The 26,690-nt window shown below is 40.0% G+C and overlaps 1 protein-coding gene across 1 annotated transcript in view; it reads left to right on the top strand.

The window, feature by feature from the left end:
* The window catches only part of DNAH6 (dynein axonemal heavy chain 6), a 5,071,261-nt gene that overhangs the window by 1,053,026 nt on the left and 3,991,545 nt on the right, over nt 1–26,690 (top strand). The window contains exon 18 of the mRNA XM_044059309.1: nt 4,899–5,012. Coding sequence (XP_043915244.1) covers nt 4,899–5,012 — 114 coding nt within the window. The remainder of the gene's footprint in view (nt 1–4,898; nt 5,013–26,690) is intronic.

A 26,690-nucleotide genomic window follows, 5' to 3' on the forward strand; every position in this document is an offset into this window, starting at 1 on the left:
ACGTTGCCTATCAGTTCTAGTTTATTGAGGGCTAAAGCTAAAAATAACAAAGCAATCAAAGCCCAGTTATCTATAAAGCGTTCTTTCCAAAAGTTCAGCTATGACAAATCGAACAGATGTCTTCGTCCATTGAAAAAAAGAGAGACAGTGAGGATACAAATGGTGAAAGATTTCGACCAGATTGGTCAAGTAAGGAATATTTGTGCAGAGCCAAGATCCTGTTTTTTTTAAATCCAAGGGTGTGGAGTAGAGGAGAAATTGCAGACATCTTCTTCCTGTAACAAAACTGATATCGCAGCAACTCTAAATCTCAGAGCAATCCAGATGGTATTCCTGTCCCAGAACGTGTCTTGACTCCTGACACTGTTCCAACAGATGATCCCAGTGTTCCTAAGATTGAACAGTCAGCAGAACCAATCCCAGTTGCTAAACCAGATCCCAAAGTTTATGTCACACGATATGGTTGCATTTCAAAGCCTACTGTGAAATACACAGCAACTTGGACATAGTTGTATATATGTATCTAGCTTTGTGTAATTGGATGCTGAAAATTATTCCTGTGTGAATTGCATATTTATTAATATCAGTGACAATGTCTAACGCTTTTTCTCAAAGAGGGAGAATGTAAAATAACAGGTGTATTGTACCTTTAAGAAGCATTTCCAAGATCTGTGCGTGCATATAAGTACCAAGCACGTGTTAGTTTCAATGCCATTTTGAAGGTGCAGCCAGAGTGTTAACATCTATGTGCATGATAGTTAGTTTGTTTATAAGTTAAAGTTACTTAACCTCATTTACGTGTGATGTCTTTGCATGCAATAAAGCTGCTTGAACAAGAACCCACAATGTTTGCGTGTTTTTTCCTGACCTGGCAAGTGACACTAACCTTCTGTATTCCAGTTTCCACTGTTAAAATATATACATCTAAATGGTTACAATAGTGCAGGTACATTTCTGTTCTCTTCCTGTAGGGCATGCTGTAGTTATATTCCAAGCACTTTGGAAATACCTTCAAGCAGTTCGATATACACATGACTTACAATTCTAATACATTTGTAACACAAGCATCTTGTATACATCATGTTGATATTCACAAATACATATAATTATTTACAAAATTCCAGATAGCTGGGCTGGCAGTATCTCCTTTCATGACAGCTGCAATAACAAAAGAATCCACAACAGGACCTTTGCTCCAGTGTGAATGATCTTTGTGAAGGATAAGCACCTTGTCTGGTTTGAAAGAAATGGGTTCCTTCACAGCAGGATTATGTCACTCTCTCTATGAAACAACATCAATATGCCTGTCTGCAAGAGGGAACAACTAGGAGGTAGATCGGCAGCTCCAAAGGCCTTGAAGAACTCTTCCTCATCGGGGAAGGGGTATCAGTTGACCAGTCCCCACTTTGTTGTAAAAGCTCCATTAACTCACCAAATGAGGAGACCTCATGGGTGATCCAAGGGACCCTTTCCCTTTAACAAGGTCACTGTCTTCAATGGGTGACTCCTGAGGACAGTCCAGGAGTTTCCTCTTGCACTTACACTTTCTCTGCTCTTCAGGTGCAGAAAGAGTTGAAAGTCAGAATATATTTTCTTAGTTTCTTGAGTAACGGATGGGGTGAGGCTCTCTGAAGAAGGTTTTCACTGGGAAGGATGATGAGATCCAAAGGACACAGATACATCATGAGGTCTAGTAGAGCCTAGGTGAAAGAAACATCCCCTTCCTGAGTGGTCTTTTGAACCAGAATCTTCTCAAAAGCCTCAGACATGGAGGACAGAATCAGTGGCACTGAGATGAGTGATCTCCAACCCAACATGGAATCCAAGGCCAACAGATCAGAAGAATGAACTTCCAGAGATGATGACCCAACCACATCAGAGGCTGAGACTGGAAACAAAATATCAAGGGCTGAAGCACCTAGAGCCAAGAAACAATCCAAACCAGACGGAATCAATCTTGCCTGTGGCCACTTGTTGTTGAACTCTTAGCTCCAGGACACCATTGGCTTTGAAAACTTTGGAGGTGAGCGGATCAGTAAAATGGTTGATTTCAAAGACCCCAGGCCTGTTGATACTAACAGAGAGATGATAAGGGTGCACCTCAATTTTGACAACACCAGACCCAATATAGTGATGAGAGAATGAGCAAATATAAGTGGAGTGGGTTGACCAGCTCTCTCCATCCTTGGAGTCAAGGGGGAGGAAATAACTTCCATATCTATCCGAGACATTAAAAAGGCTCTCATCATCTTATCACAATCAATCTCCATGACATTTCTGGAAGATATTATGGACAGTGTGAATGCAGTGGAGGGTAGCCTGAAGGAAAAAATCTGGAAGGTCTAAATCCCTTGCTGACCCCATGTATTAAATTCATTTGGGGAGCAATCTGAGATAACAATCATCTTGGGAGTCACTCAAGGAAAAAATAAGAGGTCAAGACTGATAAAAATCCAACACATTATGTACTGAGGGCAATGAAAGCCTGGGAGGCCTAGAGATTTTCAAAGCTGGAGCAGAAGAAGGAGGAGGAATCCAAGGGTCCTTTTCTCATTTCCTTCTTTTTCTTATGACCCTTATCTCTAACACTGTCCTTCTCTTTGTCCCTAAGTCTCACCTTAGGCTTTCCTTTTTCTTTTTCATACAACCTTGCTTCTCCGTATCCTTGGGAATCTGAGGGGGTATCAAGTCACCACAAGAGCTCATCAATTTTCCTGTAGAACCTAAGTGAAGACCCCTAAGAATTAACTTGATCTTTCTATCCAGCAGGGCTCATTGGCTAAAGAAGGAACAAATGTCACAATCTTCATTTAAATGATCAGGTCCCAGGCAGTATATACACTGTCAGTGTGAGGATCCTATGGCAGAATCTTTTTTGATGCTCAGAGCTTTGTCCATGTCAAAAGTGGGAAATTCCCACAGAAGACACCCTTACATAGCAAAAAAGTTAACAGGTAAACTGAGGCAGTCCTCATAAGAGACATAGAGGAAATATGTGAGTTTTTTCAATATAAAGGGTTGTAAGAATAGAAAGGAAAACTTCTGACTACAGGAAAGACAGGAAACATAAGGAAAATATTCACTTATGTTATACTCAGAGTGCTGGAGATTCATATCTGATCAGACAGGTGACAAACAAGATCTGAAGAGATACACCTAGCACAGGGCATTGTGGGAAAGAAGAACTTGAGCACTGGAGAAATTTTGAAAGTATTGTTGGCTTGGACCCACCTTGAAGTGGATTAAGATGGACAGAGAGGGATGTCAAGGACCTGGTGCGTAACTTTTGCTTACATACAGTGTACTTTCCCAGCCTCCAAAGTACATAACAACATCATCTTCCTTTGACTGGTATTGAGAAAAACAAATAGTTAAACCATTTTTTAACTTATAACAACAAATTCTCATGAAGTAACTTAATCATATCAGTCCTGTGTCAATAGAAATTGCAAGTACATATCCTCATCTGCTTTATTCCCTTGACTGTACCATTGTGTGGCTTAGTGATATGCAAGCCATTAAGTCATTCAGCAATTAAATCTCAAAAGACATTTCCATGCGTTTCATCTCTTTTTTTTTGTATTCACAGGTGATGACAGCAAGTCTCAAGATCCAACATACTTCACAAGATATTCCCTATTCTTTTGTGTTAAAAAAGACAAAAGTCACACATTCCTAACCCATAAGAACAAATACATTACTTGCATCTGAATATGCTAGAAGAGAAAAGAAAATAATACATTGCATTTTAACTCATCTTCCTTTACAGTGGCATCAACCCTGGTGTCATGATACCTTTCCTAATTTGTCTGCTTAGTGCAGGCGAAGCAAAAACATGGTGTAGATGCAGTTGCACCTAAATAGAGCTCACAGCATTGCTAGTTTATAATATTAAATTTAATCATGTTTAAGCTTGGCTGGGCCACTTTCTGCATTGTATAATGTATCTATCACACTCCCTGACAGAAGACATATTAGGATTAGGATTTTGGGGGCATTATCCATCTTGGGAAAAGAAACTGTGCTGCATAATTACTTTTTCACGAGGACAGCATTGTGGCCGTCATTAGGAATCCCGGTTTACAAGTTAACAGATCTTTGCAGCTTGTGAAAGCCTTTGCTGAGCCATTAGTTGGATTATTGTGACTTTGACCATTGCACATTGTGTACACGGATTAAAGGAAAATAAGGAGGTATTTTTAGAGAAATGGTGGAGGGTTATTCTGGTAGTTGTCTTGATCAATTGGATCAAAACAATGTGGACAGTTAAGAATGTGTGAAAGTGATACAGATGTATTTCTAAGAATTGAGCAAATCTAAGCTATTGATTAAAAATCTGTAGCTTATCCATCAGAGTTACATTAGCTGAGTAGGTTATCCAGGCATTCTCAGATGCCTTCAGAGTCCATATTTTTGTCATTCATTAACCAAACCTAAAAATGGAAATTATTTTAACTATTTTTATACTTAACTCTGCATTATGATTTCAGCTTGTCATGATACTTAGTAATGTCATTGCTGTGACCTACTAGGAATAATTTGTATCACTGCCCCGTTAGGCTTTGTTTCTAATATTAAATTCATATTGTTAATAATCAAAACAGAAGTTTGTACAAGAGAGATGAAGTGCTCTAATAATCTTACCTCATGGGTATTCTATAGGGTATTTTCACAGAAGAGTACATCCTAGAGAAAGTAGGCAATATGGCTGAATGGTCAGACTAACAAAATACATAGGAAAGATAACTAAGAAAAACTTTTTTTCTTTGTCATAAGATAAAGGACTAAAATTACTTTGTGCCCATTTTTCTTAATATGCTTCTGTACATATTGATTAACACGATAAGCCAGTCTTGATGCAAAATAGTTTACTAAATTCATATCTTGAATGTTAACAGGTGGAAGTGACAAAATATGAGGCTCTGGAAGAAGTCAGCGCAGAGCTGAAACTGAAACAGCTGTTGTGGGATTCCTTAGATGAGTGGGATGCTCTGCAGACTGAATGGATGAATGTAAGGCCACTGTTTTATTTCCAGAATCAATATGATAAATTTGATTTTACTTTGATGTCTGAATATATTAGATGTTTTTATATGGTTGACGTAGTCTGATATTAAATTGTATGAACACTGGGTAGTTATTTTATGTATTTATTGCTTGATAATGTGATAAGTAAATTGGCTCAGACAAGTCTTTTAACCACAATCTCTAAACATGGCAGAAGCAAATTATATAATACCAAAATATGCAAAAGACAAAATTAAGAGACAATCATCTGTCAGGCCACCAAAAGTGAAACACACAAAGGACTGAGAAATACCTGTAATCCAGTACATGATTAGACAAAGTATGTTAAATAAGGGCTATAAAATAAATACTTATGGGACTGAGAATTCCCTTTACTTTACTTTAATTTTATTTTATACATTTCTTAAATGCCTAAGCTCACTGGACAGAGCTCTCCATTTTCAGGAGCAGTCCAGGAGCACTGTCAAGTTAAGTGACGTCCTTAGAGTTACACAGTAGGCAAATGGAGGTGGAAGGAATCAAACCCTGTACCTAGATTGCAGGCAACAGCTTGTTAATAGCTCAGAGCCTTAATCATCTGCATTAAATGCCAGACAACAGTTATATAAAAACATAACAATTACATAATGAGATATCCAAATTAAATAAAGATTCTAAAATAAGTAATAATTACATAAGAAGATAACCACTATAACAGAATTATAATATAAATAATGAATATTAATATAGCCAAAGTAAGTTAAATGTTATAAAACAAGTAATTTAGTAAACACCATACCCAATGTAGGTCATGGTCAGACTATGATATAATGCATATGTATTATAAGGGTCTGATTAGTAGGTTAGGTTAGGTTAAGTTATATAGGCTGATTTTTCTGCATTCACATTTAATTCTTTCATTCAAGAGCTATTCCTCACTGATCTGCTTCTTTGATTTTTGAAGAATTAAGTGATGAGAATACCATGTCATCTGTTTTAAAATGCATCCGAAGTAGGGTTAAAATATGGGCTGCTTTAAAGAAACTCAGTTTCCTAGTAGCTAATGCTGATAAGTGAAGGGTAGCAATCATGAAACAGTAATTTATAAGCGGACAGCCTGTGTTAAGATCTTTGTTTGGTAGGAAGGTAGTACACCCTTAATGGGGAGAATATTGATGTTTTTATCTAAGAACAAGGACAAGGTTACATATATTATTCTTTGGAACTTGCCAAGACATGACATTCAATAAGGAGTAGGAGGCAGCTTTTTTAGTTATTCTTCTTGTCCATTGTCTACTTGCTATCAAGTCCCTACTGCAACTATACTCATTCAGTCCCGTCACTAGAGAGAGAGACAGACAGACAGACAACTTGGCAACCATGAGATATTTTCCCTTTCCTATCTCTAGCCACTCCACTAACAGCTGTTGTACATGCTTTCTAGCTTCAGAGCCTGCTATGTCTTCACATATAAATGTATGCATTTCCATACATGCTCCACGATGGCTATCATTAGATGTTGTTTGGCAGAGCCAAACAGGCATCAGTGTGACTCATATTCTATATAATTTTCATCTCTACTTCTCCAGTAGATGACAACACTGTGGTGGGTTGGACTACCTTCCTTTCACAGTGTGGGTGAACTAGTGCTGTTTGCTTACTTTTACCTTCCCTCACTTGGTTACATCAGTACATGGGTCACTAGTCTGCCTCTGGTTGTTTGGGTCACAGTCAGAGCTGTATTCTTCTGCACCACTGAACTGACTATGGAGAAATATGTTGTGAGAAGTGAGAATCCATATGCATACTGTCTGGTGTGTTTGTCTAATGTGTCTTTGTCTTCTTGACATACAAAAGCTATTTATTTTATAACATGTTATAGTATGCTTTATCACCCTAAGGAACAAGTTATTCATTTAAGCCCTGGAAAAAAAAAAGATGTGATACTGGAATTACAAATATTTTTAGTGCTTTAGTAATTGCATTTTCATGTCTAAAGGTGTCCAGACGATGATATATTCTTTAGTGTTTGAGTATTACCAAAGGCCATGCATATGTTTTATTTAGCTTAACTGAGAACTGTCTCTTCTGAGATCATCAGTAGACTTTTTAGATGTCGTTGTCATTAGTAGACTTTTTAGATGTCATTGTTAATTTTGATTTACAGTGCCTGAAGGAGATGCCCTAATAAGGACTAGGTCATCATTAAAAAGGAATAAAGACAGGAGTAGCCTTAAATATCCAATTCCCAATAATAACTAGAATAAATAGGAATAAATTCAAGATGGAATCTGTTGGTATTCTAAAACAGAGATTGTTCTTCACAAGGGTGGAACTTTTTACTTGTATCTTGAAAGTTCTTCTAATAAAGTATTTTCAAATCTTTAGCACGCTAAGTAGCTAAGAGGTGTCTTTACATGTGGTTGACTTCTGATTGGTCAGTTGCTGACTCACGAATTCCATTTTCCTGATCTTTTGTTCCCCTGATCATGCTTGCTGTTATTATACTTGAAATGTAAGATCATACTTCCTGCATATAATATGTTCTTTCTAATATAGTGCTTTGCCTTCTCCCACAATTATGCAGTCATGGAGTTATTATATTAAAGTAAAGGGAGTAAAGAGTTCAGTCCTCCTGAAAAAGCAGTGTTGTTAATTTTGTTAAACGAAAATGTTGGTTACTCGCTTGTGGTCTGGCAGTTTATGTTTGGAAATTTTCTGTCAAGCAATTGTAATGGAACCATGTAGATTGATAGTTGCCGAACTAATACCCACCATTCAGATCAAAAGCTCTATCTAGGTGTAAAGGTTAGCACTAATCAGATTTTATTTCTTTTGTAGTTTATTGTATCACAAAAGGCCCAAACAGCTGCTGGAACAGTAACTCTTTACCTTCAGATCATAGAATGCTCCAGTCAGGATGTCTTAGCACACTTTTCTTTGCTACATTAGCTACCTTGGGAGTATAAATATGCATCTGCATTTATCATTCAAGGAACTGTGACCTCATACATATATGTATATATCTATATATATATATATATATATATATATATATATATATATATATATATATATATATATATATGGATTCCTATCACATTATTGAAAACTGATAATGCCGAATGGCCATAACATCAAATGTGCTGTTCATCGAAACTGTCCTTGCCGGATCACAGTACAGTGAGGATCAGTAAATTTTCCCTTTCCTCACTGTAGTGCGATCTCGGAATTGGTATATATATATTTAGTGGGGGTGTGGGAGGCACAGCCCCCCACTAGAACAGTTTTGATGAACGGCACTTTCGATGTTATGGCCGTTCATCATTATCAGTTTTCGATAATGTGATATAGACCCATATATATATATATATATATATATATATATATATATATATATATATATATATATATATCTTTATTTTTATTTATTTATTTTACATTTGTTAACTGGGTTAGTCTGGCTGAGCTTTTGGCTCATTTTCAGCAGAGACCCGGGGAGAAAAGCTCCTCTGGAGTAGAAAACAATTTATTAAATGTTAGTAACATAGTAGTGACAATCAGCTATAGGATCTTACAAGCAGAGACCTGGAGAGAAAAAAAGCTCCTCAGGCAATTCAGTTATACAGAGTATTAACAATTGGCAGACAAGTATGTGAGTTGTTACAAACAAGGTTTTAAACAATTAGCAGAAGAAAATGTGACTAGTTACAATATTATTTAAGCTGCTTAGAGCAAAATGAGTTAATAGTTAGGCAGATGCTTATTTAAAGTGGGTAGGACCTAGTTGTATAGGAGTTTGGAAACAAGAAAGGAAAGTAGGAATGGCTAGTAGGAGATGTAGGGGAGGTAGGGTATAGGAGACAGACTAGACAGGTTGGTTGTTTTGAGACTGTAAGAATTAAGAGTGGTTGGAGAGAGAGGAAGTGAAGAGGTAGAAGAGGCAGGGGAAATGCAATTACATTTTGCTATTAGCCCGAAGTTAAGATTTTTTTTTTGAAAATAAGAGACTAAAGATGAGCAACATTGATTTGACTGTTTCATCTCCAGATATCTTACATAATTCAGGGCGCACTATGTCATATCCAAGACTTTAAGCTTAGACAGGATAAGCAAGTTTTTATCTTGCTGCACTGGAACCTGCTCAATACAGGAAACAGGGTAGAGAAGAATTGCTGCTTAAGTGGATAAAACTATCACTTCAAACCATCACAGGGGAGACAGCTTTACCATATGTATTGTTAAGTAATTCAGCAACCTTAGATGGAGAGGTACTGTGAATTTCTTATGTTAGGATACTAATAATATATAGCCAGTTCCTGACAACAGACATTTTGCCCTGGAGTATGCCACCAGAAACCAGGATGCAACAGTGAGCCCATGCTGGGGAAATGCAACAGAATGTTCTTTATCTCTAATTTTTGGTAAGGTCTTAAGTCTTTCTTCTTCTTTCTTATTCTTTTTATTTGCTATTTAAGAGGCAGCAGAACATCACCATCAAGATAGTTTCAAAAACTGCAGCAGTTGGCGAGAACAGATATGGCTAATCTGATGTATGGAAGTATTCTTTATCATTCCTCATTCTTCAGTACATAGTTTAACTCTCAGGTAGGTATCAAGATAACACCTTTCAGCTGGCTACATTAAACGGCTACCTATGCCCTTCATGTCTTCTGGATTTATAGAGGTTGCAGCAGATTTTGCCACTCGTGGTAGTAAACACTGAAGATATTGATTAAACAGTTGATGCTTGCTTCTTAAACATTCAGAATTCCAAAGAAAGTTGCCTTGCATATAAGTCCACAGTTCATAACTTTATAGTTATATACTAGCGAACAAACCAATGTAGACCACCACAATCCTTCGATAAAACACTAATTTAATATAACAAGGCAAAATTCAACAAGCAGTTTTTAACACAGATAAGCGCTTTCGGGCTCTGCCCTTCTTCAGATGAAATAAAAACATTCTTAGTCTCATTTAAATACCTAATTCAAAACAGTTTCCAACCAATCAAAATTTATACTGCACCCTCCTATCTTTGAGGGCGGGTTTCATAGGAACAAATTCATTTAGTCATGGTGTCCTATGAGCTAACAGCTCAATTATCCACTTTGCTTCTTCTGTCTCAGTGGCATCTACTAGGCTACCCTTTCTTATACTAGGAAATACATTTGCAATAGCTCTAAATCTAAACTGATGGTCATTATTTACTTCTATATGTTTATAAAGTGCATTGTGCATATTTCTAGTTCTTATGCATGAAAGATGTTGCAGAATTCTAACTTTAAACATATTATTTGTTTTTCCCACATAAAATGCTTTGCATTACTGACACTCAGCTAAATAAATTATATTCTTTGTTCTACAATTGGCTTTTGCTTTAAAATGAAATCATTTCCCTGTTACTGGATGCTTAAAAACAATCTCTTTATTAATACAGTGACATGCTTTGCATAGCCCACATGGTTTTGTACCTACTTGACAAATGGAATTTTCTTGTGGTTACTCTTTTCTTGCGTTAAAATGTCTTTCAGATTTTTATTTCTTCTAAATCCAAATTTGGGTTCTATCCCTACTATTTCTTTTATTTTATCATCAGATAAAAGTATATGCCAATTTTTCTTAATAATGTCACATACACCATGTATATTACTACTATACGTGAATGTCATTCTATTAAATGCAAATTTATGGCCATGTTGCTCTTCTGATGAAATTGTCTTTAATGAAGATACAGATTTTCTATGTATATTACCCTGACTTAATTCACTTACTATCAACCTCTCATTATAACCTCTATTTTTAAAAATATGTTCCATATTCATCAATTCTTCCTCAAAATCACTATCTTTAGTACAAAGCCTTGAGGCTCTACTTACCTGACCCCTTATTATATTCTTATATGTATGTCTGGGGTGCATACTGTCAAAAGTAAGTAAATTATTTTTCCAGCATTCTTTTCGAAACAAGGAAGTAACAAAACCAGATCTTTCTTTTTTAATTCTGACATCCAGAAAATCTATAGCTTCATCTGAGCATGTGAAAGAAAATTTGAAAAAAGTTGTGGTATGTTCCAAATATTCTATGAAAAGTACTAGTTCTCTCTTTTCCCCTTCCCATAAAATAAAAACATCGTCCACAAAACGTCTATAAAGAAATAGATGCTTTTTCCATCTGTTTTGGCCCCCTAGCACAAAACATCTCTCCCAATATGACAAAACCAAATTTGCATATGTATTAGCACAGGGGGTGCCCATGGCTACCCCCTGTGTTTGTCTATATACATTGTCATTGCATATAAATACATTGTTAGATAAAACCAAATTCAAGCATTTTCTTATTGTAAATAATTTCCTATCATCTGATTCACCCATTTCTTTGCATAGTTCACAAACAGCATTCATGCCATATTCATTTTCTATCACTGTAAACAAATTTACAACGTCTAAGGTGACCATTAATACTTCTTTTCCACATATATCAACATTTTTTATGGCTTCCAAAAATTGTTGTGTATCTTTCAAAATTTCTATTATTCTTGTTGTATATGGTTTTAAAGTATATTCTAACCAAATAGATAAATTTTCAGTTACCCATTTTCTACCTGAGACTATCGGTCTTAGTGGGGGATCTTTATAATTTTTATGTAACTTGGGTAGTGCTTTGAAAATAGGTGTTACCGGATATTCTATTAATAGAAATTCACTAAGATCTTGGTCTATAGTATTGTTATCCAACATACATTTAATACTGTTATGAACTCCTATTATGATGTTGTTAAGTTCTAATGGACTAATTTTCAAGTAGGTATTACCTTCTATTAATAAATTATTTAATTTAAAATAATAATCATCCTTATTTAATATAACAACCACTCCACCTTTATCTGCCTGTTTTATTATGATATTATCATTGTTCTTTAAATTTATTAATGCTTGTTTTTGTGTATTTGTTAAATTAAAATATTTCTGATTTTTACCTTCTTCCAAATATTTATATAAATCAGCTTCACATACTTTAAGAAACATTTGCATGGTAGAACTGAGTGGTGGCATGAATGTACTAGGTTGTCTCAACATATGCTGTCTATTTTGTTGGTTAAATAAACTTTGCAACATTACTTTTCTACCATAAAACATCATATCCATGACTATTTCATTAAAACAGCTTTCTCTACTTGGTACAAAGGACATACCTTTGTTTAAAACAAATAATTCATCATCATTAAGAACATAGTTAGACAAATTATAAACAATATTATCACCAGTCAATTTGATGTCCTCTTTTTTGCCCCTCTGCCTTCGCTGCTGGCTCTCTTCCATTCTCCTTTTCTCTTCATTGGAGCTGGCAGTTGGGCTAAAAAACGCTCACCCTGCTGCACTGCTTCATTTGTCTTGGGTCTTGCATCCAAGTCCTTAGATTGGGTAACTACTGCATTTGGAACACCAGTTACTAAAGAAATGTTCGTTGTTTCTTCTGATTCAGAACGTTGTATAGTCCTCTCTCCCAGAGGTTCCGTAGTTGAATTTGAACTCACTATTTCCATCGAGTTACTTTGTTTAGACCTAACTAATTGTTCATTATTGTTGGTCAAACGAAAAGTCTCTTGCGCTCTTCGAGTGGCTCTACCTTGCATCACTTCCGCATATGACGTGTTGGTCTCAGTTAAAGAGACATTGGAACGGATTTCTCCTCTTTCCTCTCTCGGCCATATGAAGATGTTACCGGTCGTGAAATCTTTATAGTCGCGCTGTAGCTTTTTTACTTTTGTTTGTTGTAACCTCTGGTCAGTCATTGAAAAAGCACAGTATAGCTCGTCTAGTTTTTTAGTGAATCTTTCTCCTTTAAATTCAGTCTCTAATTGCATTTGTAAAACACTCACTTCTGCTGTGAGTTTCTCTTCCTCTGGTGCAAAAAATTCCAGAAGTAATTTCATATATGAAAAGCCTGTATTTATGTTGATACGCTGCCATTTGGCTAGTAATTCTGGATAGTGTTCACCTTGTGAGGGCATACAAAACACCCTCATTCCTCTTGGTACTATGCCAAATTTTAAACAGGCTTCGAAATGATTTCTCTGCCATTGTAACATTTTTAACTTATTAACTTTAAAAGTAATGTCTCTTATGATTTCTTCAAATTTTAATCATTACTTGTACTCACTTGATGCAATGTACATCTCTCAGGTGCTACATGTAGTTCTAAATTCAGCAACAGATTTCCTTGATTAGTTAGGTCTCTCCTTATAGAAAAGGTTCTCATTCCCATGGAAATAGCAGGTGAAGCACCAGATTCTTCCCTTATGGCAGTTTCAGAATGTTCCATTGTGTGTCAGTTCCCCAAATACAAAAGCAGCAGCAAAGAAAACAAATTGAGAAAACTGACTGAAGGTCCACAGAGTACAAAAAAATATTTAGCGAACAAACCAATGTAGACCACCACAATCCTTCGATAAAACACTAATTTAATATAACAAGGCAAAATTCAACAAGCAATTTTTAACACAGATAAGCACTTTCGGGCTCTGCCCTTCTTCAGATGAAATAAAAACAATCTTAGTCTCATTTAAATACCTAATTCAAAACAGTTTCCAACCAATCAAAATTTATACTGCACCCTCCTATCTTTGAGGGCGGGTTTCATAGGAACAAATTCATTTAGTCCTGGTGTCCTATGAGCTAACAGCTCAATTATCCACTTTGCTTCTTCTCTCTCAATGGCATCTACTAGGCTACCCTTTCTTATACTAGGAAATACATTTGCAATAGCTCTAAATCTAAAGTGATGGTCATTATTTACTTCTATATGTTTATAAAGTGCATTGTGCATATTTTTAGTTCTTATGCATGAAAGATGTTGCAGAATTCTAACTTTAAACATATTATTTGTTTTTCACACATAAAATGCTTTGCATTGCTGACACTCAGCTAAATAAATTATATTCTTTGTTCTACAATTGGCTTTTGCTTTAAAATGAAATAATTTCCCTGTTACTGGATGCTTAAAACAATCTCTTTATTAATACAGTGACATGCTTTGCATAGCCCACATGGATTTGTACCTACTTGACAAATGGAACTTTTCTTGTGGTTACTCTTTTCTTGCGTTAAAATGTCTTTCAGATTTTTATTTCTTCTAAATCCAAATTTGGGTTCTATCCCTACTATTTCTTTTATTTTATCATCAGATAAAAGTATATGCCAATTTTTCTTAATAATGTCACATACACCATGTATATTACTACTATACGTGAATGTCATTCTATTAAATGCAAATTTATGGCCAAGTTGCTCTTCTGATAAAATTGTCTTTAATGAAGATACAGATTTTCTATGTATATTACCCTGACTTAATTCACTTACTATCAACCTCTCATTATAACCTCTATTTTTAAAAATATGTTCCATATTCATCAATTCTTCCTCAAAATCACTATCTTTAGTACAAAGCCTTGAGGCTCTACTTACCTGACCCCTTATTATATTCTTATATGTATGTCTGGGGTGCATACTGTCAAAAAGCGCTTATCTGTGTTAAAAACTGCTTGTTGAATTTTGCCTTGTTATATTAAATTAGTGTTTTATCGAAGGATTGTGGTGGTCTACATTGGTTTGTTCGCTAAAGATTTTTTTGTACTCTGTGGACCTTCAGTCAGTTTTCTCAATTTGTTTTCTTTGCTGCTAGTTATATACTAGGCTAGCAACCACCATGGCCTTTACATGACTAGCTGTGCAATCCAACCCAATGTGAGAGTGTTCAATCTCGCCGTTTGTTCTTACACACGGGTTCGGAGCTGATCCTCAGCTCCGAGTCGGCCGCATAGCAAAGCTCTGCATCTTAGAGAAGCTCGAGACCAGGTTATATCCCACAATCCTCCCTGCCATTACTCAGATCTAGTTTGCCGCTGCAACAGATCACATCGACGAGAGCTCGGACCAGAGAGATTTTTGTTATATTACAGATAAGATTCTTATCTTTCCTGTTTAAAAAGTTCTTAAAGTTCTTAAAGTTAGTTTTTGATATAGTGCTAGTGTGTGTGTGTTATTATAGTTAATCCTGTCATATTTTTATAGGTTCCCTTTTGTGGCCTACCTCCTTTTTCCCACTTATAGCAATACTTATATATATATATATATATATATATATATATATATATATATATATATATATATATAAATATTTACTTAGTAGTTATTAGTTATTATAGCTAGTGTCTTAAAATTTTTCCTAGTAAAGTGTCTTACTTCTACCGGTTATGTCAGAAAAAGCCAAAAATCCGGCTTTAAAAGATGTCAGTGTGGACAGAAAATGTCCTTCACTGACAACCACACTTCCTGAGTCTACTGTCTTGGCCCTCTCCACCTACAAGAGGATTGCTGTATATGCCATTCCTTCAGCAGGAGGGTCATGACAGATAGACACAGGAAACTTATAGATAGGGGACTACTGAAGCCTGCCTTCCAGGAAGCTTTGGACAAATCGGACCAGGCTTCTAAGTCCTCGAAGGGGTCGAAGATGTCAGAGCCCATGTAGTCAGCTCCGAGTTCATCTTCGAAGGTTCATTCGCCGGTTCCACAGACTTCGGGGCCGAGCGTCGAACATTTGTCTTTCACTGAGCCCCAGGTCTTGGAACCAGTGTCGGAGCTACCGCCACCATCCATTCTTTGGTCGGTGCCATCTTCGGCCCCTTCGGCCCGATCTTCCAGACCGTTATCCGATACAGATGTGGATTGTGTCGTGCAGAAACTCATGGAGAACACAGCCCTTTCCAAGTTGATTGCAGTTTCCTCCCAATTGGTGTCGAAACTAGAAGGCCTCCCTTTATCTCCAACAGGTCCTCCTTCGAGAACCATCCAGTCTTCGGAGCTGAGAGAGGATGAGCCGATGATAGTGGAGCCCACGGTGCCAAAACCGTCCATTGCACGATCGACATCATTGACTTCGACTCCTTCGGAACCTGTAGGTGAGTCGCAGAGCCGACGATCTCTCCTTGGTTCCGGGACCGAGTCGCATCACCTTCGGTGCCGACTCTCCTCTCGGGCCTCGGCGCAGATTGGCTCAGCTCCGTCCTCGGGGTCGGGGCCCATGGCCCCCGTGTCTGGGATGCTTCCATGTTCTTCGGAACCGTTGGAGTCCTCGGCCCGGGTTTCAGGGGTTTTTGACCTTATGAGGAAGGTTTTGTCTGCACAGACAACCACTTCATCAGAGGCGTCTTCTCCCTCCCCTACAGGGCCACTCTCTGTTTCTGCCCCCACGACCCATCCAAAGCGTAGCGCACCATTGCCTCAGCCACCCCCAGTGGGTGCCCCCTGTTCCTCGGAGGCCTCACCGGAAGCCCCCTCCGATGAGGTTCCGAGGAAAAGCCTGTGCAAGAGGAGGCACTTAGATTCCCCACAGGAATCTCTAACATCTGACACTGACTTGGATGAGGCAGTGGGGTCCCCAAAATCCCCCTCTGAGGATGTCTCATTTGCGGACATCTTGGAGATCTTAAAACAGAGGGTTGATTGGCAGTCCATAGCCCCCACTGAGGATGAGTCGGTGCTGCTGAAGGCTTTTGGTGCTCAACCTTCTACCTCCTGGGTTACTCCACCCTTCGATGAGTTAATGGATTTAATTGCTTGAAGGGCGTGGGAGACACCGGACACAGTGGAACCGGTCCCTCGAAAACCGAGCAAATTTATCACCGCCCCCCAGGACAAGGTTTATCTCACCAAGGGAGTTCCAGTCAATGCTATGGTGGTGGTGGCAGCCACTAAAAAGGAGATGTCTGAGTCTTCCTCTTCTGTTCATCCTCCTAATAAGTATTCTAGGACTATGGACAGATATGGGAAGCGCATTTTTAGTTCAGCGACTTTTTCCATGCGTTCGCTAAACTATTTGACACATTTTACACGTCTGCAGAGGGATCTCATCAAGGAGCTGGGAGATACCCTCCAGGGTAACACAGATGCTGCTGTTTCAGATAAGGTAACAGCACAGCTTAACACCCTTACCTCCATAGTGAACTCATCCATGAGGCTCATCTCGTATGCAGCTGAAGGATCGAGTAGAGCTGCAGCTTCAGTGATTGCTCTACGAAGACAATCCTGGATGCGGCTGTGCTCATTTGCGGAAGCCTTCAAGTCTTCCTTCGCCAACGCCCCCTTTGATGGTGCCACTCTCTTTGGGCCCAAAGTGAAGGAGACACTAACTCGGTGTGAGCAAGAAGGAAAGACTCTGTCTGCTGTCAGAGTCCGTTTTTCCGCTCTCAACTAGACCGTACCCCAAAGGGCAATGAAGCGAAAAAATGTGGTTCCATAAAACTCAGGGATCTTTCCAGGCCACACAGAGTGATGCCCCCCCCAGAGGCAGAGGGGGGGGGTAGAAATGGAAGATGTCGCCCCGGCGGCAGAGGGGGTCCGCAGAACCAAGGCGACAGGGATCCTGTCCCTGGTAAGCCTTTCCAGCACTCCTGAATGGGGGCCCGACTGTCCTGCTCTGGAGGCAGTCGGGGGTCGCTTGGCTTTATACCCACAGGCCTGGCTAACTCTTACCTCGGACTCCTGGGTAAAAAGCATTGTAACCAGAGGATACAAAATCCCCTTCATATCAACTCCACTCCAACAAAGAAGGTTTCCAGATGTGCCACCCCATGTGCGAGGCCCAGCATCAATAGAAATTTCAAAGCTGCTCGCGAAAAGAGTCATCCAACCAGTCCCGGTGGACCAAAGAGGATCCAGAACTTACTCAAGGTTCTTTTTAGTTCCAAAAAAGACAGGGGACTAGAGACCGATTTTGGATCTCAGCAATCTCAACACCTTCGTGAAGAAGGAAAAGTTCCGGATGGTCACGCTTCAATCGATCCTTCCATTTTTACAGAAGGATGACTGGATGTGCTCGATAGATCTCAAGGACGCGTACTACCACATCAAAATGGCCAGACCATCCAGAGATCACCTGCGCTTCCGGCTGGGAGCCAGTCACTTTCAATTTCGAGCCCTGCCCTTTGGGCTCACCTCAGCCCCCAGGGTATTCACCAAATGCATGGCAGTGGTAGCGTCTCACTTGAGACGTCTAGGATTCCGGGTGTTTCCCTATCTGGATGACTGGCTCCTCACTGCCACCACCGAGCATCACCTCATACAAGCCAGAGACTACACAGTCAACCTTTGTTCCCACCTAGGGATTTCCATAAACTTCGAAAAATCTGCCTTACTGCCCTCACAGCATATTTCATTCATCGGAGCAGACCTAGATACACGCTTAACACTGGTAAAGCTCCCTCCAATAAGGGCTTCATCCCTCAAGGAACAGGTTCTTCTTCTACTGCAAAGCAGGAAAGCCCCGGCCAAACTAGTGTTGAAGGTTTTGGGACTCATGGCAGCGTCCCTGATTGCAGTTCCTATGGGGAGATTGCACATGAGGCTCCTCCAATGGCTGCTGTTCACGCAGTGGTCATTCCAGCAGTTAGCCCTAGTGCACGAGATTCTGATAACAGACTCTTGCAAACTAGACCTCTCATGGTGGGTGTACAGTCAGGATCTCACTATGGGTCATCCATTTGTTCTACCCAATCCGACGGCCACGATAACCATGGACGCTTCTCTGATAGGGTGGGGGGGACTATTTCAGGGAAGAACAGTCCAAGGGGAATGGTCCAACATGGAGTACAACCTGCACATAAATGTTCTGGAAATGAGGGCGGTGTTCCTGGCATTGCAACACTTTCAAACCCTCCTACCTCTAGGAACAGTAGCAGTTCAGACAGACAACATGTCTGTAGTCTGGTACATAAACAAACAGGGGGGAACCAGATCTTACCCATTATGCAGAGAGGCCATGAGAATTTGGCAATGGGCAGAGTCCACGGGTCGCTTTCTGATAGCAATGCACATCCCGGGGTCATCCAACATCATTGCGGACAGGTTGAGCAGAGCCATCCTGTTACCTTACGAGTGGTCCATCAATCCACAGGTGGCGGAAAGAATTTTCCACAGATGGGGCCAGCCTTGCTGCGATCTATTTGCTTCCCCGATGAATACCAAATGCAGAAGCTATTTTGCCCTTCTACCCCCTCCGGGGGATGTCCCCAAGGACGCACTGATACACGATTGGCCCCCGGGTCTCTTATATGCACTTCCACCTACCCCCTTGATTCCCAAATTTCTTCAGAAAGCCAGGAACCTGGAAAGGACAATTATACTCATAGCCCCATTCTGGCCTCGACAGATATGGTTCCCCTTTCTTCGAGCCCATCAAACAGAGGAACCGTGGATCCTGGACCCAGTACCAGATCTACTGACTCATTCGTCGGGAGTTCCTCACCCGTCTCTTCTATCCCTCAAACTAGCAGCTTGGCTGCTCCACTTCCCTGCCTAGCCAGGTCTGATCTACTTTCTCCGGCAGTTCAGCGCATTCTGGTTGCCTCTCATAAAGCTTCCACTACAAAACTCTACAGGAGTAAATGGAAACACTTTGTATACTGGGCATCTAGCCAACACTTGGACACCCTAGTAGCTCCTTTACATAAAGTTATAGAATTTCTATCTATCCTTTTTCACAAAGGAGCCTCTACTTCCACACTAAGAGTACAGTTGGCGGTCATATCCAACTACCATGTTGGTGAGGACGGTTCTCCTATTATGTCCCACAGGCTTTGTAAGGCTTTTATGAAAGGATCCTTCCATCTTCGACCGCCCGTCAGAGACCCTTTATTCCCATGGAATTTAAATTTATTATTGTCACAACTAATGTTGCCATCCTTTGAACCAGCCTCGTCTTGCCTCCTGACGTTCTTGTCGTGGAAGACACTTTTTCTCGTAGCTGTTACTTCAGCTCGAAGAGTTTCAGAGCTGCAAGCACTATCAGTCAGGCCGCCTTACTTAATTTTCCACCCAGATAGAGTCTCCTTGTGAACAAATCCGTCTTTCCTTCCTAAAGTATGCTCTGTCACAAATGTTAACCAGTCCATAGAACTCCCTACCTTTTTCAAGAACCATACCAGCAAGTTGGAGTATATGCTGCACAAGTTGGATGTCCACAGACAACTAAGATTTTATTTGGATAGGACTAAAGATTACAGGAAAACAGATCAGCTTTTTGTCGTGTTTGCAGACAACAAAAAGGGCATGGCAGTTACAAAACGTACACTATCTAAATGGCTTACTGATTGTATAGCCTTTGTATATTCTAAGTCGAATCAGGCCTTGCCTGCCAAACCTAAGGGCCATTCTACCAGATCCGTTTCCACTTCTTTGGCTCATGCAGCTCGTCTTCCTTTGGACACGAATTGTGCAGCAGCCATGTGGTCTAAACCACGTACTTTCATCGCTCATTATAGGGTTGACAAAGCCTCCAAAGACAGGACATCTTTTGGTTCCACTGTGCTTAGGAACGTTCTTCCATGAGTCACTCGGGGTGACGGAGCTAGGGACGCTACCCATGTGTAAGAACAAACGGCGAGATTGAACACTCTCACATAAAGAAGTTATGTTCTTACCATAACGTTCCATGTGGAGTGTTCATCTCGCCTTTGTTCTTACATTCCCTCCCTCACGTGTTTGGAAGAACGAGTAGGACTAGAGTCTGGTCGAAATGCCTTAACCCCTTCCGGGTATATTGTTTCTTGCCTCATGGGGTATATTTCATTACCCTTAGTTAATTTGTTAAGTGAGAGAGTGTCTCTGAGTTCTGTGGCAGTGTGTAGCCTTAGCACCTGAGGTTTTTGGTTGGTCTGGTTTACTTGCAAACTAGATCTGAGTAATGGCAGGGAGGATTGTTGGGATATAACCTGGTCTCGAGCTTCTCTAAGATGCAGAGCTTTGCTATGCTGCTGACTCAGAGACGAGGATCGGCTCCGAACCCGTGTGTAAGAACAAAGGCGAGATGAACACTCCACATGGAACATTATGGTAAGAACATAACTTCTTTTTTGTGTCCCTATGTATCATGGATGTTTATGGGGGAGGTATGTTAGTTAGGATGTTTCTAGAGGTTATATGGGGGGTATGTTAGTTTGGGCATGGAGGCAAGACCTGGGGTGAATTTCTGATTTCCCACCCATTGGTCAAGGTTACTCTTGAATATGGTTAGGGATGGACTCTGCTTCACATGGCTGTGGAGCCTGTACCACAGCATGGGTATTCTATGAGACACATATCTATCTCACCAACATGTTTTATTTATATCACAAGCAAAATTGAAGTCCTTCAGTCTGCTGGTTCTGATGCTGTTCATTTTGTGAATGTGCAAATGGTCCATCAGAACTGAATCCGAAGATGCCTTGTATGCCAGGCATAAGTTGCCTCTTAGTAACCCATAGAAGACAGAGTATAGAGATGGGACTTTAAGGTAATCTGTACAGGACAATGTGTTTATACCCTGGATTGTCCTGGTAAGGAACCTTTTTGGGCATTCTAACTGTTGTATATGTTTGGTCATTTACATGTCAAAGGGGGCATTATTCTCAATGATATATCTGATAAAAGCCAAATAAAGTGGCACTGTGTCTTCCTTGGACCTAGATGCCATGCCTTTACTTATACATTGGACAACATAGAATGATTTTTGTACTACCTTTGCCACATGTTGGTCAAAGTCTAGATTACTGGCTACATATATTCCCAGATCACTGACTACTGGATCAAACTTTAGGGATGTTTTATCAATGGAGTAATTAACCTGGGTGGCAGCTTTCCCAAAAGGCTCTCAAATGCATTTCTTGGCATTGAGTTTTAGGCCGTGACTTTGCCATCAGTAATTTATCTATGTTAGACCCTCTTGTAAGACATCTGTATCATGGGGGGAATCTATGATAGCTCCCAATATGCAGTTATCTGCAAACTTGGTCAGCCAAAGGCCCCTGACATTAGTCTTTACCTCCGAAAAGATGTTAAAGAAGAGTGGTCCCAACATGGAGACCTGAGGTACTCTGCTGATGACTAGTCTCTTAGTCGTGGTGATATCAGGAAACCTGACTTCCTGGGTCTTGTCTGCGAGCCAGATGGCTATACAGTGAATTATGTAGGTGTTTATATCCAGTTTAGTGAGTTTGTAAACCATGCCCACATGGGCTATTGTAATGAATGCCTTGGCCAGGTCCAAGTAGGTGGTATGTACCATTTTCCCCTCATCCATTGCCTTAGTGTTCTTCTCAAAGAAGTCCACCAGGTTTAGCAGGTGTGATCTTCCCTTGACAAAGCAAAAATGGGTTGGGTCCATTATCTGAAGGTTGCCTTTGTCTTTGTTGATCATTTCATTAATAATTCATTCCATGGCTTTGCATGTTACACTAGTCAGATTAATAGGTCTGTAGTTTCTGGGGTCAGTTGATTGTCCACTCCTGTGAAGTAGGATAATAATTGCAGTCATCCATTTACATGGTACAAAGCTTTGTTTTGAGGCTATAGCTGGAAAGTGAATCAAGTGGCTGTGATAGGTCATATTTCCAGCTATTTAGGAGGTAACTTGGGATATTTTGGGGACCACTGAGGCTGTATTTTTGGCTTTAGTAAGCACCACCGGGACCTGTTTTCTGTTAATAGTTTTTTTTTTTGGGGGGGGGTTATGCTAATAAGCATTTCATGGAGGGAGGCAGGAGGGAGTGGGAGGTGAAGTCTGAGTTGAATTTGTAAGCTAGCAAATTCACTATGTCACTCTGCTCAGTGAATGTGGAAGCACTGATTTGAGATTTTCAACATAGCTGTAGAAAGCCTTGTGGTTATCTTTAGGCTATCTTGACATTGTAATTGACCTTGTTGTATTTAATTAGTCCTCTTAGTTTCCAGCTTAGTTTAATTAGAGTGCTTCTATCATTATGGGAGTTACTTTTCCTGATTTTAGCCATAACTTTTTTCTTTTGTTATATACTCTATTAAGGTTAGGATTCCAGCAATGTGGTTTCTGTTGGACTTATTTTAATAGGTACAGCAGTCTTTGTAAAGCTATTTACATGGTTGTACAGGGTCTCTGTGAACAATTTCACATAGGTTGTTGTGAACTCGGGGTTGGGTAGGGCACTGAATTTTCATAAACTGTAGCTTAATAGGGTGTAGTTTGCTGTGGAATAGTTTCTAACTGTTACAAGGTTTACCGGAGTTAATGAATTGATTTTTATTTTGAAGGAGACAGCTTTGTGGTCTGACCGCACTACTGGGGATGTGGCACAGGGAGGGAGGGGGGATGCAGCACTCTCCTGTATTGGTGAGTACCAGACAGGTTCAGAGGTGTTTACTAGGCTAACTACCACAAATGCCTTTTTAAGCCTAGCCATGCATCCCAAATCTCTGACAAGTTCTGATACCCTTGATAAGTGTAAGCAGGGGTTTGAGAGATGAAACATTTACAAGCAGGGGGCTGGGAGATGATCCATTTAAAGGTTGCCTATATAGATTAGAGACATAGGTGCCAAACCAGAGATTAATTTCTTGTTCCCCATCCCATTGTTCAAGTTGCACTTGAATTGGTTTAGGGAGGAACTCTGCTTCACATGGATGGGGAGCCTATTCCATGGATGAGGTAGTCTGTGGGATGAATACCTGTTTCTCCAGCAAGTCCTGTTTATATCACAGGCAATGTTTAAGTCTTTAGAATGGGTAATAATGCTGCTGTTCGTTTTGTGGATATGAAGGAGGTCCATCAGAGTGTGGTCTGACAATGCCATCTATGCCAGGCATAGATCTCCCCTCAAAAGCCTGTAGGAGACAAAATATAAGGATAGGGCCTTGAGGTGGTCTGCATAGGACATTTTACTTACGCCCTGTATTCTGGGGTATTGTACTAAATGATAGGTCTGATAAATGCCGACTACAGTGGAACAATGACTTCCTTGGACTTAGATGCCATACCTTTGTTTATACATTGCGAAACATAGAATGATTTCCTCACAACTGTAGACATGTGATGGTCAAAGGCTAGATAACTATATATGTTTGTCCCTAAGTCCCTGACTACTGGGTCAACTCTAAGGAGTGTGTTGTCAGTATGATAGTTAACAGAGGTGGATGACTTCCAGAAGGATATTCTTATGCATTGCTTGGCATTTAGTTTTAGTCCATGTCTCTGATTGTTTGTCTGTGTTAGCCCCTCCTGGAGAACATTTGCATCAGTGTGGGATTCAATGACAGCTCCTAATTTGCAATCATCTGCAGATTTAGTCAGCCAGAGACCACTGACATTGGCTGTGGCTTCAGAGAAGTAAACACCAAAAAGGAGTCTAAGGACTGATCCCTGAGGAACTGCACTTGTGACCGGCCTCTTTGTAGAGGTAGACTCCCCAATTCTAACTTCCTGGGTCCTGTCTGTGAGTCATTTGGCTATCCACCAGGTGACATATGTGTTTGATCACAATGCCAGAGTGGGGTATTGTGTCATATGCCTTGAATAGATCAAGGTAGGCAATGTGAACTATTTTTCCCTCATCCATTTTTTTGGTTACCTTCTGAAGAAGTCCACCAGGTTGAGTAGACATGATTTGCCCTTGATGAAACCCAACTGGGTTGGGTCCAGTGTTTGGAGGTTTACTATATCTTTGTTAATCATTTCCATGATAATTCTTTCCATGGCTTTACATATAAGACTTGTGAGACGTATGGGTCTATAGTTTCCAGGGTCTGTAGATGGCCCACCTTTCTGCAGAGGGATGACAGTTGCTGTTCTCCATTATAAGGTACGAAGCCTGTCTGGAAGCTACAGTTAAATAGTAATTCCAGAGGCCCTGATAGTTCATGTTTCATGCTATTTAGAAGGTATCCTGGGATACTGTCTGGGCCAATTAATGCAGTGTTCTTGGTCTTAGCGAGAACATTAAGGACCTGTACTCTAGTGATAGTAGGGCGAGTAATAGTTGATGGTATTTTCTGAGTGAAGGTTGAGGGGGACAGAGGGGTAAAGTTAAAGCTGAATTTATCGGCCAGAAGTTTTGCTATATCTTCTGGTTCAGTATAGGTGGCTCCATTTACAATCAGCTCTGCATACGATTGTGTATTGCATTTGAGGTTGCAGACAAAGCTAAAGAATGCTTTGTAGTTGTCCTAGGCCTGGGAGGCAAAACTTATCTCAAATTTGGCTTTGGTAGACTTTATTTGTCCTCTGAGTTGTTTGTTTAGTTTGATGAGAGTGCTTTCATCCTGCTAGATGCTGCACCTCCTAATTTTTGCCATGATTTTCTTACTTCTGTTATACAGCCTATTGATTTAGTGATTTCATCAGGGTGGCTTGTTTTTTGAGTTAATTCTGTACTTCTTCCTGGTGAGTACAGCTACCTCTATGCAGCTATTAACATGCTTGAACAGGGTTTCTGTGAACAATTCTGCATAGGCAGCAGTGTTCTCAGGGTTTATGGGGGGGGGGGCTTCAAATTTTAGCAGGTTATCACTTAATAGCAGGGGGTTAGCTTTAGAGTAGTTCCTGAATATTCCAGGTTTAGCTGTGGGTCCAAGTTTTATTTTACTTCAAAGGAGACCATTTTATGATCTGACCTTGCCAGGGAAGACATTACAGTAGGGGATGTGCAGCACTCACCCATATTAATGAGGACCACATACAGTATGGTTGCACCCCTGGATGGTGATGGAGTCTCCAATGACTCGAATGTTGGACTGTGTGGAGGCCTGCTTTATGGGCTTAGAGGTAGAAGGTCCATGAGATATAGCTCTAGGTGTTGATGTGGGTGTTGTTTTGAAAAGGTGCATTTGGGGCTGCTGAGGGTATTTTTTATGTGTACCTCACCTAGGAGGTCTTTGTGGTTTAGAAAGATTACATTTAAGTGCCTCAGCATATGTGGGTCAATATGTCTGCTTTGAATTGTGTGTGATTGGTACAGCATGTGTACTACTGACAACCTTATTCACATTAGGAGTACTTTTATGTTTGAGCTTTGCCTCCAGTGGCATTGTATAAATACATCTTTCACATGCCATATCAGTTTGTTTGAGAATTAACCGGTTGTGAGTAAACATATTAGGCAATTTCTACATTGCCTCAGGATGACCATATCCACCAAGCTGGTAACGGAGACAGTAGGAAAGTTCATATCCATGGCAACAGGCCCGTTTTTATTGACTAGACAGTTGGAGTGAGAATATCAATCAGTGCCAGGAATATCCAGCTGCAACTATGGGGACAGTGCTTGTCACTGCAAACAAGTTGTCCTGTGTGCAACTAGGTATTGGAGAAAATTCAGTTGTGCTTTTACAGGAAAAATGTCACTCAAGGTGTCTGAATCTGTACAGAGCACTGACAAACACTTGAGGGGAAACTAATATGTAGACCCTGAAAAATTAAGTATGAATTATTTAGGCAAATATTATGACGTTAGAAGAAAATCAAGCAGAACTTACTGAAAACGAAGAATTGCTTGTCAATAATAATGAAAAGAAGGGAGTCACATGAATGGCTACTGCCTGGCTACTACTAATGCTGGTCTCACCACAGCTTTACTCTGCTGGGATACAGTGCTCCTTTGTTTCTTCTCTCACCAGAAGCAAAATGTTGCCACCATTCCCAAGAAAAGAAGCAGGCTCTTTGGTGATCCACTGTATCATCCCAGATGATGCAAGGGCCTGTAGGCTTGTTGTAGCCTTTTACTGGTAGAACCCTTGAATAGCAACCAGATCAATTAGGAACATTAAGCACAGACACTCACTGTCCAACCAGAAACAGTCAGGAATCAATGTACTCTGCTCCTTCTCTCACCAGGA

Source organism: Protopterus annectens, chromosome 17.part0 (genome assembly GCF_019279795.1).
Source record: "Protopterus annectens isolate FY-2018-M chromosome 17.part0, PAN1.0, whole genome shotgun sequence".
In the NCBI taxonomy this organism is placed as follows: domain Eukaryota; kingdom Metazoa; phylum Chordata; order Ceratodontiformes; family Protopteridae; genus Protopterus; species Protopterus annectens.